This window comes from Nesoenas mayeri (genome assembly GCF_963082525.1).
Source record: "Nesoenas mayeri genome assembly, chromosome: 4".
Classification (NCBI taxonomy): domain Eukaryota; kingdom Metazoa; phylum Chordata; class Aves; order Columbiformes; family Columbidae; genus Nesoenas; species Nesoenas mayeri.
In genome coordinates, this window is record NC_137540.1 from 37,838,643 (window position 1) to 37,858,717 (window position 20,075).

General features: G+C 35.3%; 1 protein-coding gene across 1 annotated transcript in view; it reads right to left on the reverse strand.

The window, feature by feature from the left end:
* Positions 1-564: 564 nt before the first annotated feature.
* The window catches only part of NEK1 (NIMA related kinase 1), a gene marked incomplete at its 5' end in the record, with an annotated part of 42,695 nt that continues 23,184 nt past the window's right edge, over positions 565-20,075 (reverse strand). The window contains 16 exon segments of the mRNA XM_080343369.1: positions 565-2,032; positions 3,691-3,823; positions 4,110-4,243; positions 6,391-6,602; positions 8,435-8,589; positions 10,828-11,045; positions 11,984-12,066; positions 12,278-12,392; positions 12,972-13,163; positions 13,824-13,976; positions 15,101-15,335; positions 15,420-15,485; positions 16,939-17,112; positions 17,663-17,758; positions 18,806-18,883; positions 19,603-19,686. Of these exon segments, the coding sequence (XP_080199495.1) occupies positions 2,019-2,032; positions 3,691-3,823; positions 4,110-4,243; positions 6,391-6,602; positions 8,435-8,589; positions 10,828-11,045; positions 11,984-12,066; positions 12,278-12,392; positions 12,972-13,163; positions 13,824-13,976; positions 15,101-15,335; positions 15,420-15,485; positions 16,939-17,112; positions 17,663-17,758; positions 18,806-18,883; positions 19,603-19,686 (2,142 nt within the window). The 3' untranslated portion in view covers positions 565-2,018.

Consider the following 20,075-nt stretch of genomic DNA (forward strand, 5'->3'; position numbering starts at 1 on the left):
AAATCTACAGGTTTTGGGTCCTCCCCCAAAAGGTGAGCAAGGTTATGGCCTGAAAAAGGAAAATAACGCAGGCTCATTCTTTATGAAACCTTTTAGGATGTGTTTGTTAAATGTCATGGATGATGTAGCTCATGAGGATCATTTCACTGTTGAATAACCTATTCAGAGAAAAGTGGAACAGAAACCTTAGAAAAAGCTGCAAAATTCGCTGTGGAAAGTTTAACCACCACCACTACCACAAACAAAAAACCCTAAAACCAAAACCAACAAGCTCCCCTCCTCCTGCTCCCCCCCAAAAAAACCAAACAAAACCAAAAGAAAAACAAAAAACACCCCCATACACCAAAAAAAAAACCCAAACAAACAAAAACCAAACCAACACAGAAGAGGAAGGGAAAAAGCAGCAGCACAGGACAGAACCAGCACTATTTCCAACAGTGGTAATACTTTCATATAAGATGAAGCAAGATGTGTTTGTCAAGTGAAAAAGGATATCAAAATTTTAATAATTAAAAGGCATTTATGATTATTAATTTTATTTTCATAGCAGGTTCCCAGGATCTAGCTGAAAGAGAATACATTTGGTCCACCTTCAAGAGTTGGATGTCTTTAAAAATAATTAACACTTTTCAGTGGGCAAAACTTTAATAACAACACCATAAAACAGTTATACAAAAATCATGTACATATTTTGACAGTTCTAAATAATACATATATATATATATATACTTTATTTTATTTTGTGGAAAAGTAACTTTTGACAGTTTTAGATTGTGACTGGCTGTAGCTGAAAAAAAAAAACCAACAACTTTTTCTCCAAGAGGGCAGATGGAAGTTGGACAGTCCATCAGATTTGTACCAAGGAACATATTGTATGGCTAAGCCAGTAAAGCTGTTCCAGAGGTGATGATTGGAAAGTACACCTGATGTACTGCCCTGTATGGTGCTGCTTTGACCAGGAGGAACAAGGAAGTGCGGACAGAAGAAACCTGTTTTTTCTTTCAGGGCAGTGGAAATCAAGCTACAAAACATGAGCCAAAAGCTGCAAAGTACTTGTGCCTGGAATATTTAATTGCCTGTGGTGGCTGCTGGAACCATGAGTTTAACAGGAAGAATTTAAAAACGAACTGGAAAAAAACCCACCCCTTTCATTTCAACAGCATACCATATTATCATTGACCAGATTACAAAATTCAAAAGAGCTAAATACTTGGGAGTTTGGAAAGGGGCTGGGGAAGGGGACAATGAAGGGGAAGAAAAATATATATTAAAAAAAAAAAAAAAAAATTCTAGCTCCAAATGAATCTTACAATCTCAAAAACCCAGACATTGCAATGACAATTGAAGTACCTGTTTGCCTTGGCTTAGAAACACCATTGAGGTATTTCAGATGACACTGGTTAAAAAGTGATAGAAGCCTTCTGCTTCAAATTACAATAATTTTTTTATTAAGAAAAAAGTGAAATACTCAAACTGGACCACTAGGATTAAGATGCTATTAAAATACAACCACAATGGTCAATAAAATGAAGTAATTTCTTTATGTAGTTGTAAAGAGAGGCTCTTTTAAGTATGTAAGTGAACAGGGAGATGTACTTCTACAATACAGGAGTCCTTCCAGTTGCTTAACCGTACCAGCCAACTGCTGATACAGCAGAAATTCTGTTTTACAGGATAGGTCTCAGTTTTGTATCAGAACCTCTACAGGTATTCCTCTCTATACTTCTTCTGGAGTTTGAGAGATAACAGGTTTGAGTGGGTTTTTTTGGTTTTTGATTTGTTTTTAATTTTTGGGCATATGATAGTTAATGAACACACATGAGTAGACACAAGAAAAGTGTATAGATATCGCAGTTTTAAAAGGCATGTTTTTCCTGTTTGTCATACAATCAACATTCTTTTCTGAAGTCTTGCTTCTCCTGCCCCATGTTACATTCTCCACTATGATTTGCTGTTCAGCCATGCAGACTTCAAACACCGATCCCTAGTTCAGCATTAAGGAATTTCTTGAGTCAGGTTTATTCATCATTATCTGTAAAAAATGAGACGAGGGGGAGAGACCGGGTGAAAAGGAAAGACACGCACACAAGTGAAGCTGGGGTTACAAAAACTAGAAACCACAATTTCCTAGGCAATAATACAAGAATTAGCACTAAGTCAGTCACCAGTGAGGTGACTGTTACCAAAACTGCCTTGAAAGTGCTGTGCGTACAAATGCTGAACAATACGTCATCTTCACCAGATGAGTGAATTTCAGAGAGTTTCATCCCAAGTTGGCTGCTTCAGTTAGAACAATCCTCTTAGGAAACAGCCTACCATTTGTATGTCAACAGCAAAGTGTCATTTAAGCCTTTTAGTACTAGTTTTAAAATATCCTTAAGGTGAAGTGGTAAGGAAAAGAAACTGGTAGCACTATCGTTACCATTTTCTTCTTGTTCTACATTGCCAGTCCTTTGGACACTTGAAAAATGCACTGCCAAAATGTATCTTTCAAATTCTGTCACTAAATCAACACATTGTGGTTGAAAATGTATTTTTTTCAGGCACTTTTCTGTCATACTTCTATAATACAGCATGAAAACAACCTGGTACTGGTTATTCTTACTGCGTGGTTCTAAATCAGTAGCAAAGAAAAATTGGAAAAATGTAATTTGTATTAGAATTTTTTTTTTAAAGTATCGTTTCTAAAACTAGTTTTAAGACTTTTTTTCCTCCAAGTATTTATATATAAAACCCATAGAAAGACATAATCTTATTTGACCCTTTATTCACTGCTATTGCAATGTATTTGTAAAAGAACTGAAAAGATGCAGAAAGTAGACGTTGGTTAACATTCATTAGAATATTTTTTTAAAATTGAAATGTATTAAATAGTGATTCATTGCACACAGTTCTAAAGCCAATATGTAATGCTTCTGATTTCTTTAAAAATAATTGAGATTTCAGATTTTTTTTTTCCTCTCCAGTAAAGACCTTCATTGTAAGAAATCTAGAATTACACAACTGCAGTTATACTTTTGACATGAGATAAGAAAAAAAACAAAGACATTTCTCCCCAACAGTGGTTTGTGTGGTATTTCACAAAGTGACTCAGAGATCTAGGAACTATCCATCTGCCTAGTAACCTGTGCTAGGGCTCCAAAGCAACATAAATTCTCTTCGTGTATTACTGAGCCACCTGAAAACTAAGATGGATCGTGCCTCCATATCAAGTTCTTCTGAAAAATGACAATTATAAAGAGCCACATGAAATTTTTTTTCAGAAAAGTAGTGATGCTGCAACCCATTAGAGTTTTGTAAAGAACAATATTAATGTAGATTAAAAATTATTAATTCTCAAGAAAACATTGCTTCTAATTCTGAAAGTTTTATTCTAGATTTCCATCTTCCCAATCTGCATAACTGCTTGACAGAATCTAAATAATTATACTACACCCTTCATAAGGCATCTACTGTTACAGTTGACTGTATATGTACGTACTGTTAAATCCAAGTGGTCAGCATCCCTAATCAAAGTTTGTAACTCTCTTTGCAGGAATAAAAACACCCTTTGTGAAAATATTCTTTTTATCAATGTAGCCAATCGAGATAACAAAGCACAGATGTGTTTTAGCAGTACATTCGAATCTATTGTATATAACCAAGAAAAAACTAAGACAAGCCTTAATTGTCAGGACACAGTGAGATCACCTTCTTGGTAGGCTCCGTCTGCCATCACCAGGTGAAGTATTTTGGCATACAGGTGTTTGTGCTCGTTTCCAAGAATAGTTTGAACTATGGTGGAACAAATATCGATATTTTCATCTTCATCTTCATGTATAGCCTGGGAGAAAGGACAATCCACGTAGCCAAAATTAAAACTGGTATAGAATTAAACAGTTCAAATTTATTAAATGCAATTCATGGTTAAACCTGAAGACTTCCTCCTCTTTAAATCCACTGGTATGGCATTTTCTCTGTATTTTAGTGTGTTGAAACAGAATAAGAGACTAAAGAAATAAGCATTGATGCTAGTCACACAATGCAATTAGCTACTGGCACAGTAAACAGCCCTAGGTACATTTATCTTGTTTCTTAAATTATTTTCCGCTTGAGGTTATTCCACAAACCTTTATTTTCTCATAAACTTCAATGAATTTATCAAAGCCTATTTCCTGCTCCAGGTTATATCTCAACTCTTCCAAATGGCTGAAGATACTATCACATTCTTCGCATTCACTGGCAATCTCACCATCACTATTATCTGTAAAGAAAGAAAACAACAGTAGAAACACCTCAGTTTTCCTACATTCTTAATGTAGTTTCTGTGTCCCTGAACTTCATATTCACACAGACCTCTAAATGTAATGAAAGCAGGTAAGCTCAGGACCAGTAGATGATGTTGGCAGATGTTCTGAACAACCTGCAAGGAAACAGGAACAGTCCCTTTCTTAACAGCAAATAAATTCTGAATCCCAAATGGGAAGCATCTAGCTATCTCCTCTAAAGGTCCACTCTGATAGCTAGCCATAAAGGGTATTCACACCGAAAGAAAACCCCATATGGTCTTAGAGCAGACTTTGATTTATCAAAGCAATATTAGTAGCTCAAGTTCCATATAACCATTTCACATATTCCTGAGATGGAACTAATGCAGGGCTCAGTGGCTGTCCCACTCCAGGGAAAAGAGCTTTACCTTAACGAAGCAGCTGTCTTCTATCTGAAAATAAGGGCATGTCTATTAAGAATCAGTTATCTAACTTCTGCACTGAGATGCATCTTGTTCCATGGAGCAAGTCTAGAAAACTCAGTGCTAATTTAGCTAAAGTTCTTCATTCTTCTATGAGTGCATCTCCTTTATGCTGCAAATTTACTATGCCAATTGGTGCAATAAGATATGACAGAAATCAAGATGATTTTGCCTATAGTCTACAGAAACCTTACAAATAGGTTTGTAACAATCAAATATTAGATAAGTTTAACAAAAAAGGGTCTATTTAAAAATACAAGATAGAATCCCTATGTGAAATCCTATTATAAAATGCAAACTGCTTTTGCCCAAGAAAAACACTTCCTTAAAGTAAGCATTCAAATTGTGAAATAATTTATCTATCCAGGGAAAAAATATACAACTTTTTAGATTTCAGAGCTTATCAAATCTGTAAGAAAATACATAGTATTGCCTGGTAGGTGACCGACTTCATGAGTTAGTATAAAAACTCTACAGCTTTCGATTCCTACATGTGACTAGTGTCAGGTATAATCCTGACCAAATCATATACCTGATTCAAGTATCAATAATAAATTATTATGGAAATAAGAAGAAAACTCATATATAGGTTAAAGACCCACTAGATGACTTCTAATCCTGTATTTAACTTCCAGATCTTGAACAGATTTGGTTTCAAGTTCTGTCTGTTTCCCTGAGTTTTGAAGGCCTTCCTCCTACCCCCAAAAATGAAACCTGCAATTCTTATGAAATATAATGAATCTAGAAGGTGGGACACTGACACCAAATACAACAACACTTGCACCAACAACAGAATCACAGGAACAGAGAGTATTATATGTTTTCATTGTATAACATCAACACTATCAAATATGAAAGAAGATGGTATTACGCAAGTTTATTTTCCATAACATACTTACTGGAATATATTATATAGATAATATTTTACATGAATATTCACCAATTTTCAACTTGTTTAAAATTTTCTTCGATAAAGCAAAATTACACAAAAGCTATGGTTTAGATTAGTTATTGATTGTATACATATTTTCCTACCTATCTTTCTAAAAGCACTTCATTTTACTGCAGTAGTAAAATACTTATGTTTCAACCAGAATTTAAAAAGCAGGACTGAGGCTTCAGGACACCACTGTGTGTAGCTAATGCAAAATGCTAAAAGCAATAATATATTTTTCTGTCTTGTTTTTAGTTCGACTGCATTAATAGCTATTTTGGACCAAGGACAAGGTTGATAACTTCATGTTCATTTTGACTGCTTGTTAAATTACTAAATTGTAATGTAAGCTGGGTCACAGATATTCCAGTCACGTCAATTGCTATTTCTTTTTCCCCTCTTACGTTGCAGTCATGAATTATTCAAAACATATGACGTGCAGAGAGTCATCTTCCTTGAAAACAAATTTTAGGCAATTAGAGAAAAATTGACTTATAATAACTGCTGAATATACAGCCAACATTTAATTTGCAACATTCAGTGTTGATTAGATGTTGACCTTAACATTTAGGAAGTCTACATGTTATATGACTTTTTTAAACTTCTGTACAAAAACTATTAATTAGAGCTTTATTTCATTGTAAGTATACAATGAAAAAAACATTTTTTTATGTTCAAATTGTTAATATGAATAAATAACTTGTAAAACATATAACAGAAATTATACCTGACTGCCATTCTTCATTAAGTGCACTTTCACTACTGGGGTTATTTTCATCTCCTTCATCCGGCTCTGTACCATTTGCGATGCATTCGATGACATTTGCCTTTAAAGTAGACTCCTCCTCTTCACTGAATTCCTCACTAGGCTGCTCCCTAAGCAGTTGCTCCATTGAGGCCTGGAGTTCCTGCAGATCTGTATCTGCCTCCCCAAACATACTAAAAGAAAGTGATATAGAGGTTACATAATTAATGCCTTACAAAACAAACCCTGTCAGAAGAGCTGATTTCTTTTGTTGAGTCAACAAACTGGAAAGTCAGTGTAAGTGGAGGAAAAGATGAGAGAAATATTTGTGTCCTCAGTCCAATGTGATTACAGCACTAATACCACTATGCTGTGCAAGACACAGGGAACAAAGATGAGCTAAATGGATATTAGACTGCTTTGTAGAAAGATGACGACAGGTCCTCTGTTTGACTTTATTAGTAAGACAATTTCAAAAATCTTTCTATTAGTGCAGTATTATAGAACTCCAGAATCCCAATTAGTGTGAAATAGTTACTGAAACTCAAGGAGTTAATGGTAAGATTTTCCTTTTCTATCTCACCCTTCTAAGAGATTGTAGACTGAGAGAGATCTGGGAAGACTTCTCTTTTACACAGCTCAAATAGGTGATGCCCAGAGATGAAGAAAGGTAAAGACCAGGTAGTGATCAACCTGAACTGGCGTGGCACAACTGATGGGTAAGGAAAGAGAAAGTGATCTGCACAGATCTGCACTTGCTTGTCCAAAATAGAACACAACTAATAAGGCAAAAGCATCAAGAGAGCTGTGTAGAAGTAACAGGGTAGGATCTGAGTCATTTTTCAGGGCACTTTCTACATACATGTGGGACAATAATTTAAAAACAAAAGCAAAAATGTCCATTAGGAAGACAGATTACTTTAGTAAATGGCAACAGAAATTGGTAGTACAGGCCAACAGTACACATACATATCTTGAAAATTGAGGTGAGGGAAGAAGGGATGATTCTAAGTAATGGAGCAGAGAAAAATGTTTTGTTTTGTTTTGATTTTAAACAAGGAAGGGAGCTGGCATAGGAATACCAAAGATTATTATATAGTCAAACCAGGAACAAGTGATTTTTGTAGTAACATTCTAGATACAGGGTTATGAGTTAAGCTCATTTTTAATCGAGGCTAGGGGAAAATATGTTTAAGTATTTAGTCCTAAAACAGCATGAAACCAGTTGACTTTCTTAAGCCCATGAACAGAAAAAGCTGAATATTCTCATAAATGTTATTTAAGATGCAATCTGATAAAAAAAATAGGCATGGTTTGGATACAAAGACATAAAAAGCTTCAGTTATAGCAGCAGGAAATATAACGATATTGTTCAATGGGGCTTATATGAAAAAAAAAAATCAGGATGAAAAAAAAAAAGACAATTAATAGCTTGGTTTTCAAGTCCCTGGATTTGAACCAACATATTTATACATTACAAGGAAATGCTGGAAATAAATGAAAACTCAAATCCAGATAAAAATGTGTCTGAAGCAAAAATAGATCACAATCTCATCAGAATAGATCCATCAGATAATTTTATCCCTGCAGACTATCCAGGCTGCAGGGAACATTCAAGAGCCAGGGTCAGAATTTTAAGCCCCTGGAAGAATTTGAGGGACTTGAAGGACATCCCAGTACAACAGCAGAGGAGACAGATGAGCAAGATTCCCAGAGAACATGAAGAAAAGAAATAGTCAAGAAATCTTTATTTCTAGAAAAGTGGTAGCCATCAACTTTGATCTGCTTCAGCGGAATGCAAGGTGCAGAAGCCAGACAGAGTAGCGTCTTGGATGAGACTTGGAAAGGAATTTCAGACAGCTGCTGTAAGCAGTACATCCCATTAGCTTCTCTGGAAGAAGACTTGAAGTACATGGAGATTCAATACAGTATTTTTAAAATTTGGGTAAAAACCTCATGCATCTAACCAAAAATATTATTGATCTAAGATGCCTGTTGAAATACTCAATAAACTTGATACACTCACGTATCCTCAGAATCAGAGGGTCCTTCTTTGGCTTGCTCATCTTCCGTATCATCTATTTCAAGATTATGTTGATGCTGCACATCTGCTACACTGGGAACATCGACTAAAGTTCTACAGAGTTTGTAAAGATCCGGAAGAGAACATGTTCTCAGCATCTGCAAGGGTAAGAGAAAGTCTGTTTGCCAACACTGCTAAAGACAGTCTGAGCTTACAAAATACTTCAAAATGAGATTTTTTTTTGTTGTCCTTTCTCATTTGAGGGTCAATTTCAAAATAATGACGTGTCCAGCACAGATACACTAATTGCTGCAAGTCGGATGTCTTGAATTTTGCCTCTCAGCTAAAAGGAAAGCATTCCTTCTGCCTTCACAGTTACAGTGATTGAAAAGCTTTAAGAACGTCAGCTGACATACAGATCTCCATTTCTGCAGATTTGTTCGTAACCTTAATGGCTATCTAAAGAAAAGGAATGTTGCAGTAGATAAATTATATTTTTATATATATATATATATATATGCAATTGTTTACAATGTATGTCTGTCAGTCACTTTTAAGATGACACTTCATTATTTCTCTAGGTTGGTTACTGTAAACAGTTACTTTTGTTTACAGTATACTTCAAGGCAGTTCCATAGTATTAGAAAAAAGTTCAAATTACAACTGTAATTTGTGGCAACAGAAATAAAGCAACACGGAAACAAAACAGCTATTTGCTCAATTATCCACCAGATCACTTAAGAAGTCTAAGAACCCCCCAAATTTACTAAATATTCATCATAGTGTTAATAAAACAAAATCTCATATGCACTAAGAAGTTTTACCAATAAGCCTCACCTGCCTTCAGCATAGCTCTGAATACATGCATGTTCAGTGTTTGCTCCTAATGAAACCCACTCAACTTTAATGAAAAAATAGTTTGTACCAGCACAGTGTATTCATATACATGCTCAAGTATCAAACCTCTGTCAGCACATGGCCAAAATATTACTGCCATCAAAGGAATACCCACTCTTTCTGACCACTACTACCAAAGTAAAGGAACAATTAGAAGACTGACTTTACCCTGTTACTTGAAAGATTCCAGGTATTTCAAAAATGCTTCTTTTCCTATTAGCCTACTTCTGTTAGCATACAGAGCTACCTACAGACTGGACACTACATCTGCCCTGCTCCCTGCTAAAGGTTTTCTTAGCTTCTGAGGAAGAGCTGCAGCAGACATATATTTGAAAAATTCCAGAAAATTACATTTGCAGGTACTGCAAAGAAGTACTGAAATTACTCTTGTTGCAATCAAATCAGGAAAGGAATTAGTTGTTCTCTTTCATCAAGTCTACTGCAGCAGTAAGAAAACACATCTGTTGCTTTTCTTCAAGTTCTCTGCTATTATGTAGAGCTCATCTGGTATTGCATTAAGCATTAACAATTCTGTTACAAACACCGCCAAAATACATGCCAAATAGGAAGTAACAAGGGACATACTGAAGCGGTTCACAATGGTACGCTGAAGAACTTAATTATAAAACATTAATCTGTAAATCTGATAAGGGTACAAAGAATGTTCATCTGTCATCCAGCTGCAGATAACTTTCCTACTTTATGAAGCTGTTTAACAACAGACTAACTCTTGAGGAATCAAAATTAGAGTCATGAATCCATTATGATGATCAGAGGACTGGAGCACTTCTATGAAGCCAGGCAACACAGGTGTGCAAGTTTCCAGAGACCCCTTGTCACCACTGTTTCTCAAAAGCCAGTTCTTCTTCTTTTACATACTTTGCACTTGAAAACCCAGGGAAGTATTTCACATCATTTAAAAAAAAAATCTGTTTCACCTATCAGTTCCATAACTATTCTTGAAGTATTTTAAATTAATATCAAAACCACATTTCACCACCTTGTGCTCATTTCACAGACCATGAGCTGCCACTCAACCTTCTGTAGCTGATGAGGAAACACCTTCAAGAAAGCAGTTAGTTCCACTGACCCTTTTCCAGTTTTCTGCTTCATAGCCTTTGCTAATCTATTCAGTGTTTATGATGGCAAGGTAGCGATAAGTCTGAAAAACTGTACAAAAGGGAGAAAGCAGATATCGGAAGTCAGGAATTTCCTCTTGAACTCCCTCAGTTGTATCTCAGAAGTGGTGGCATTCCTGCATGAGCACTTGGACACAGAATGCTGAATGGTGAAACTAAAGACTCTCAATGCTGCATGAGTCCTGCTGACAGAATGAACACAGGACACAGTCCTACTGCAGGGCAGACATGGTAAGACAAATACAAACACGTGCTGAAACAGTTATGCCATCTGTTCTGGCCTCATTCAGCCTCAATAAGAAAATAAGAATAATATTACTATAGAAAAACAAGTATTCTTTTTCAGTTTTTTAAACTTGCCTTTGGGTCATTCGCATCAAAAAGCCCTGTAGAAAGTCCAATCAACAATGAACTTTTGCCTTTATTTTTTGCTGGCGATATGGAACGTGAGCGAGGTACAAAAGGCTCCTCCTGTGAAGACTGAGCTGACAGAACCGGTGAGGCTGTTGGTACAGCTGTGGGCTGTATTACCCTCTGGAATAAGGGTTCAGGTTGCAGAGAGTCACTGGAACAAGTTTCTGATGTGGTAAAAGAGAGTGTTACAAATCTAAATAGATTAAAAACCCCAAGCTCTTAAGCAAAATGCAACTAAAGTGAGTAAAACTAACTCATTTCTGTTGTACAATTAAAAACAGAAATAATACAGTTATTTGGATTATTTTAGAAAATACATTATAACATTAAATTGGCACATTTTAACTTTCTGAGAATATACAGCCCTCAGCTATAGCCTGTTCTGTTCTCATGCCTTCTAGTTTCTCATTAACCAGTCCATGCCTGAAGTTATGGTGTCATACCTTTTCATCTGTTGCTTTTTACCTTATACTAGATTTCTGCAAAGCTACCTCAACATAATTCACCCAAACACAGGAAAAAAAAAGTTTGCTTAAGCCACCCATAGATAGATGCAAGAGTTTCACCAATGATACTTGACAGTATTGCCAATGTATTTTCTATTCTACTGTAAAATACGCAGACCTTCTGAAGTTACTTCAAAGACCTCCAAGAGCAAGTAATTTTTCTATGCAATACAAACAAAAGATTATAATTAGCAGCTGCCTAAAACATTTAAGCCAAGCTGCAGCTCAAAATTAATTTGAGATGTCTATAAACAAAGCAAGAGTTAAGTAAAATAATCAGATTTCATAACATTTAAAACAGTAGTTTTAAAAGGTCATAACACTTAGAAACTTTCAAGTATCAGTGTGGGCCACTGCGCTGTTTATCTACACATACTCTGGCTTTGCTATTACAGGTTTTCTTCCCAAGTGGCAAAAATAACATCCACAGTTTCTCTTTGTAATCCCTCAAAAATTTGCTTTTTGAAGTATGAACTAAAAAAAGAAACCAAAACCAGAAAACCTGCTCTTCTGAAATTGGTGAAAAACTGAAAATGGATGGATCAAATATTCCATACTGCCAGCTACAATAAACAAAACAAGAGACCTCAACTGACCTTCTGGAGCTTCCCTTTGTGGCTGCACCTTGTCAGGCACTAGTTTCTGAGAAGCTGCCTCATTTCTTCCGTCATGTTGTGCCCTATTATAAAATACCATATCCAAGGGAAACACCATGTAAAGAAAGTCATTAATCTACTGAAGAAGTCACCAAGTGCAATAAAATTAACATGGCAGACAAGCCATAAAGCTTTAGTTAAGCTTAACATATTAGCTGATATATCTAAATCCTACTCAGTTAAAGGCAGTTGTTTGAACAGGAAAGAGAAGGCTAAAAGAAACAGAGTACTTACTCATCCTCCTTCTCTTTTACCCATACTTCATTAACAGTGATGGGAAATTTCTTACTCTGGTGCTTTTTATCTTCTTCTGTTTCTTGCAACATCTCTGTTTCCAAATCATCAAGCTCTAAAATTAATAAAGTCGTACACCCCATTAAAAAATAATCCAAACCAAACAAAAAGACAGGAGAGACTGCACATCTTAAGATTACATTTAAATCCTTCAGCTTTAATAATTTTCTGCATTTTGTAGAGACAACTGAAGTTTTGTAACCCCAGAGCTAAAGGTTTGCTTCTGATACAAGAAAAGCATCTTAAAGATCCAATGAACTATGTGTTCTGAAAACCTCCGTAGCGTTCATTCCCCTAGACATCAGCAGAGTGCTGGTATCACCTAGGGGAAAAGATTCCATCTCAATTGATGGGGAGAAACAAACAGAAAACTCAAGAACAACAAAATTGAAGCACTTTACAGTTCCACTGGTAATCTAGAGAGTTTTCTATAAGCACACAAAAAAGGTTTCCAGAAATGTCCAACATAGGCTAGTGAATCAAATTACAGCAGAGGAATATCTAACGTAGGCCTACCTAAAAGGCATTAATAAAAAACTGCTCATTACTTACGGGAAGATATAAAAGCATAAAGGATCAGTACTTCTCTCATCAAATGGGAAAACAGATTGTAATTATTAATGAAATTACCTACCATTCAGCATAATAGGTTTGCTCTGCACCTGGGTAGGTCCAGCTCTTTGAGATTCTTCTGGTATAGTCATGTCAGACACTGTGACACCAACTGGTACTGATGACTGAGCTTCAACAGGAGGAAAAGCTTTTTGTTCCTTCTCCTCTTTTACAATTAAGGACTGGTAACCTCCTTCAACAAGTTCTGCAGTACCTAGCACAAAAATTATTTTACTGTTTAAGCAGTACCTTGACACAGTTTGATAATAAACTACAATGTGACTACAAAGTAAGTTGAGAATTTTTGTTTTGTTAAAAGAAAACAGAATGAAAAAGTTTGCAAGCTTTCATTATAACTTACAAAGAGAAAAGCTAGAAATATTAAAACTTGAATTTTACTCGCTACATTATCATGAGTACAAGTTTATACTTGGAATAAACATAAATTCTTTGGTCCTTGGAAAGGATAAAATGCGGGAGCTGACTAGAAAATAATATCCACTGATACAGTAAGTTACATGCTAACAAGAATGTTACAGGAATTATCTAATACAGAAGTCAGTTGATGACATCCTTTTAAAAAAGACTTGTTTCCATCAGTAAGAAAAGTCCAAGACACCAACAAAATGAAGATACTTCCCTTTCACCACATCCTTCATCATTTCTTACCACTTCACAGAGTTAGAAATATTTTGGTGTCTTCCAGTATCAGCTTGTGCTGACATTTAGAACTGAGGCAACACCCCACCCAGAAAGGGAAAACAAGAGTGAGGGTAAAATATGCTTTTATGACTTCAAAATTATTCTCGATAGACAAACTGGTAATCTGACACTTCCTACACTTGCAGTGCAGATAATTAGCAGCTGTGCTTACCATTTATTACATCTAGTTCCTCGAGTAAGTCAGTTTGCAGCTGCAACTCTGCTTCTCCTAGGATCTTCAGGACCGAATCAGTAGGGCTTTTGCCCCAGACTTTCCTGTGGGGTTCACCAATATCTAACTTAAGTACTTCTCCCAGAGTTTGACCTGTTGAGACAAAAACACAATATAGAAATATTCAGAAATTAGAAACTTTTATTCACATTCTATATAATAAACAAAGAAACAAACTCTACAAACCTAAAAACTACAAAGCCAGAACTCCTGTCACTTCCCCCCAAGTCAGACAGCCTGAAGACTGTGCTCAAAAGTCTAGAGTTTTTCTTCAGCCAATTCCATTGAATAACAGAAGTTATCCAATGTCAGTTAATGCCTGCAACTTAATAGCAGCAGGAGATCTTTCAGTAATTCAGGAACGCCAAAATAAAACAGTATGAGAAATGTTTAAAACTAGCATGATGATGGTCTTGACTTTACCAGAAATGGTCAACTATAAACTCTCTTGTCCTGCTACTCTTTTACATTTGTTTCTGTTATTTCTCCCTTTAAGGAAAACAGAGGATACAAAGCAACAAAGGAAAACAGAGCAAAAGAAGTTTCTTGATCTTCTAACATTTCAGCTGTGTAAAACTACTGTGCTGTGAAGGAAGTATTTCACATTCTCAATGATTATTTATTTCTACAGTGAAACAGACCCTTAATAACACACACTGAAACCAGGAAACAGGTCTGCCACCTGAAAGACCAGAGAAGGCAGACTGAAAATTTGAAGACAGGCTTGACATAAAAAGAAAACAGGAAAAAAAACAAACCAAACCCAAAAAACTAAGAAGGACACAATAAAAGTAACAGATACAAATTGAGAAAGCCCTCAGTTTTTAATGTCCTAATAATAATACAAAATGATATTAAAGTTAAATAAGAAACTTTAATCTATCTTAAGTGCTTTTATTCTTTCTGTTAAATAAGTGCCTATTTAAAAGACACTTAAAAAGAACGCTCAAAGAAAGTAGCCACGCATTTATTTAGATAACTATTTGTTGAAATTAAGAAATTATTTGTTGAATCTCCTGCACGCCATTTAATTACTCAGCCTGTGCCTTATTCCTCATCCAAAGGAACACACAACCACCTGTTTTTCAGAAGCGGATGACACACAACTGACAACAAAATGGTAATAAGAAAGAGTACTGGCTTTATAAAACCAGACACTACACATGGTAAACTGATTTAGTCATGTCATGGTGACAAAAGAAAAAAAAAGTACTTACGATCTGTTCCAGAGAGAGAATCTTCCATTGATAGCTGAGTTAAAGGAACTACCAACTCCGATGGCTCAGGTTCCCATTTTTTGCGATCTCCTAGAAGTGCATGGTCACCTTCTTTTTGTTCCTTACCATCTTCAGACCCAGCTGATTCAGAGGTATTTTTACACTCCTTTTTTCCTTTCTCATCTTCTTGAGCTTTAAGATTTTGATTTAATCTTCTCAGTATTTCTCGTTTATTCTGAAATAAGGGGCAGCATGAATCACTCAAATAGTACCTTTCTTAAAATGAGAACTATATCAAATGGAATACGATTTGACATACTTGAATTGCAAAATCTGCCTTTTTGATTTCTTCCTCAGCTTCCTGGACAGCCATTACATTTTCATCCTTTAAGTCCAAGAAGCATGAAATAAAATGTAAAAGAATATCAGAAAAAGATAATCTTGAGAATATTAACAGACATAATAGGGAAAAATCACATCTAAAACCTTTTCATTGACAACTGCAGATAGACTGAGACAGAATGTATATTTCTGTTTTTATGGGATTTCCCAAAGACAGAATTTCAAGGGCAGCTTCAGTCTTTGGGCCATTCACTATCTGAAAGTGGTGAGCAAATGAATCAGACTCAGTTTAAGCAAATATGTGAAAGTTCAGAGCATGAAACACGTAGAGATAAAGCTACATATGACCTCTACAGCAAGATGTCATCAAATTCTAGTGCTAGAAACGAGTAATTCTATAAGAGAACAGAAAAGTGGCAGGGACAGAGTCAAGGAACACTTGTAAAGAAAAGCAGAAGCAAGAAGTGACAACTTCAGTGATATGTAAAACAGTCAAACTAAAAATCGAAGGCAAAAATGTAGAACTTATAATCCTTGTGTACAAGGCTTGTCTTCTGCAGTTGCTCTGTGTGCTAATTTGTAGTCAGGTATAGTCACCATCTTGCACTACTGTAAGACAAACTATCCACATGGAAAAAACACTCTAATGATTTAAGTATTTGCCAAAACATGATTTGTTTATTTCTCCAGCTGTCAACTGACATCTTTCAGCATATTTCATTTTACATACACTATTTAGCACTAATATTCCTATAGTCATAGCCTTCAGTGTTGCATACAGCACGCTACACTGAAATCTAGAAATAGCTTAGGTAAAACCACAAAAGTAAGCATTCAAATTAACACACACTGTGTTAAGAACTCAAATTACACAAACATTCACTAGTATGCTCCATTTCACAATTATTACTTAAATCAAATGGTGGTACTTGAGGTAAATGTGTAAGCATTTACAATATCAGGACCCGACATAACAGAAAATAGAAATTAGGAAGCCTCTTATAATGTTTTAGACAACAAGAAGAGACAACATTATCAGATTCAAGTCCCTTAAACTTTATATTCTGTTATATTCAGTACATACTTTCAAACTCACTGAAAACGAGAATTAATATAAAATAGTCTTCTTATTAAAAATTTATTTTCTCACAGCAGGTTACAAATTCCCTAATTCTCCTTTTCACAAGGCTTATGAAAATGCTGATATCTTCTTCCACTAATCATGACTGCTTTGATCAAAATTGAAATTGCAGCCTAAGGTTCATCATACGCCATTTTGTTAAAAACTGACTGATTTTGAGTTTCAGTGTACGGATGTGTTTCAACAGCTTCCAAGTTTTGGTTTCTTTATACATGGTTTTTTCCTTTCCCTAGTCAGAAACAAGTATCCTTAACAATTTTTTTCCCTACCTAATCTACACATTCTTCTAAAAATTATTTTTCAAATCAGTATTTTTTTTTCCCATTTATTTTACCCTCTTAGCAGAAGTACCTACCACACCCACTTCCTTCAAAGCAGAAGTCATTGAGATGACTGGTGTACTGGGCTTCACTGGAAGTTGTGGCTTAGGAATTGCTGCTCCAAGCTCCTGTAGTCCATGCACAGGACTGTGTTCTGTAGCTCCCACATGAAAAGGCACATTAGGACTCTTTACCCCTTTTGCTATCAGCTGTAGAGATTCAATTAAAAAAAAAAAAAAATTGACAAATTAACTTCAAGACTTTGCGCATGAAACACAGTATTATCAAATGGGCTCATGTAAATCTTAGAAAAGGACAATAATGCCACACATTTTTATACAAAAGACAACTGCCAACCATACATGTGAACTATTTCCAGTTTATCAGCTTCACAACATCCTGCTTTTTGTAGTGATATATATTACTAGTCGGACTTGTCACTCCATAGCATGCAGAAGCAAAAGAAGATTAAGTACACTTCGGTAAGTTACAGATCATTAATAAAATACTTAAGGTAATCCTAGTGATTCTTAGGTTTGATGTTCTTAAATGAAGAATTTTGTTGAAGAATTTAAGTATACCTAAGATTAGGTAACTAATGAGGGAATTCTGACTGACAGATGCTCTCCTCAGTTTCAGAACATAAACTAATTATATAGGCTCGAAAAAAAAAATAAAAAAACCACACAATGAGATTTTAACTATACAAAGATATGGCACTACATTCTTGGACTGTATGTAACAGATTTATTTTCTTACGTGTTCTTCCCAGGCTCTTTTCTCTCTTTCATATGCTTCCTTTCTCTTCCGCTCTAACTGTTCTTTCAGAACTGCAGCTCGGGCATTTGCTTGGGCCTGTAGTACACAAACAAGCGAAAAAAGGCCAACTTAAAATAACGTAAAGCATTAGTACCTAATTCCATGGAACATTTTAAAAAGAAACATTCTTGGATTACCTCATCGACCTTCCTCTCACTTACTGTATAGACTATGAAGGGAGGACTCAATTGATAATTGAGATCACACAAGTATAACAACAGATCTTCTATGTTGAAAATAATGGCAACTCAAAATTTAATTACAGCTCTTGATTTGCACAGTTATATTTTTACTGTACATAGTAATCTTAAACAGAGTAATGTAAGATTAGAATATCTACTTCAAATTAGTTTTGAAGTCTAAATGCATTAATTATAAAACATTACACTTTCAGTTTAAGCTTTACATACTTACTCAACATAAACACTAAAAGCTTCAGTTGCTGTTTCATCTCTAGTTTTAAGGTTAGGCATAAGGTTAGCTTGGTTTTACATTGGCTCTTTGAATATGATGGGGGAAAAAAAACCAGAGAACTGAGTAATACTTGCTATACATCATATGGTAGACACAGTTATTGACAAGAGAACTCCACAGGGAATAAAGTTCCAACCGAATGCTGATTTCTGCAATCACATTTGCTTTAAATGTACTTCACCACAGGGGTATATTGCCCACTTTCCAATCCATACGTAGCCCATGTCAGCACATGCAAGGAGTCTTGCCTTCTTTTATTCTTTTAACTAAAATAAAATTGTTGCTATTTAAGGTACATCTTCCTTTCCCCTTTAGTTTTTAAGGGTTATCTTAGTTATACCAAATTGCCTAAAGAACTAAAGCTAACCTAGAGGAAAACCTCAGAGATAGTAAAAATCCTTGATTTGCTATGTTATGTAACAACACATTTGAAAATTACTGAAATAACTCAGTTGAACAGAGTTGCTACCTCAGTACAGTTAAAGTAAAAAACTCTCGTGGTGGATGTATGAACAAATTCTTGATAGCCAAATGAAATGTAAGAAACTTTGTGAGATATGAAGCAAATCTGAAAACAGGAAGTTCCATCTCCTCCCTCCCCACAATTACCTTCTGCACTTCTATCTTTTTGCGTTTCAGTTCTGCTTCCTCACTTGATTCTTGTCCATCAGAACTGGCAGCATCATTCTGCAAAGCAAGAGTCCTCAAAGAATTATTATATAATTAATTCATGCATTGAAAAGCTGAGCAATCTAGAGTGACTACTCAAACAATTTAGACAAACTCTGGACCATATTTACTACATGGATTTTCTCTCAAATGAAACTTTTTGAAACAAGTAAATGGGTTGCTTCCAAGGGTGCCTTGGATTATTCAACAATAAGAAGTGCTTGTTCTGAATCTACTATCTACTGTTGTATTATGAAAAGATTTTGAAAAGTGATGTTTAAAAAAATGTATTGATTAAATTGAGCTCATGCCAGGAATTTCTAACTTTAATATACATCTACAGAATGTATGAAAAGAATTGCTTCATACGTATTCTGTGTGAGCATTGTTGAAAAGTGAATTCAGAAAAGTTCCTAACTAAAAGCAAACAAATGCAGACATGCTAGTGCTTGAGAAATGTATATGTCAAATTCAGATGTAACCTTATGTTGTCTTGTTTTTAAAACACTGTTAGTTCACAGGCACTGAAGCTGCACCCCCAGCACTGAAACAAACAAACATATTTTGCATATTCTGGAAAAAGAGACAGAAGTACATACACTAAGTGTGGAACAGAATTAAATGTCAAAAATATATGTCTCTATATAAAACTGCCTGTGAGAAAAGTCTTCCTGCATGGATAAAACAATACATCTCACAGCCAACTTCCATAAGTATTTAAGATTTTTCAAACCAACCTTTTCTCCACGAAGTTTTGCTCTAATCTGCTGACGTTCATTAAAGTTTTGTAGTCGGATCTGTCTTAATCTAGCCAAATATTCCTGAGACAAAGAAAGGAAATAAGCTTCAGCTATAAGGAAACCATCTCCGGTATTATTAACTTAAAATACGTAAGATTCCACAAAAAAATAAGATGGGTGAGCCCCCTCACCCCCACTACTGCTGTCACCATATTTGCATTTACTAATCTGCAGGAAAACCCTCACCTAATGAAAATAAAGAAAACTGCAATGTATGTTTCCCAGTATTAAGCTTTCACTACAGTTTACATCACTGAAGGCTTAGGAATAGTTACCTTTATCACAACAGGATTAAGATACAGAGAGTCATATCTACATGTATGCACATTCAAGAATCTCTTCGAAACAGGCTGATATAGACAATAATTTTGATGATTTAAAAAAAAACAAGAAGAACAAATCAACCAACC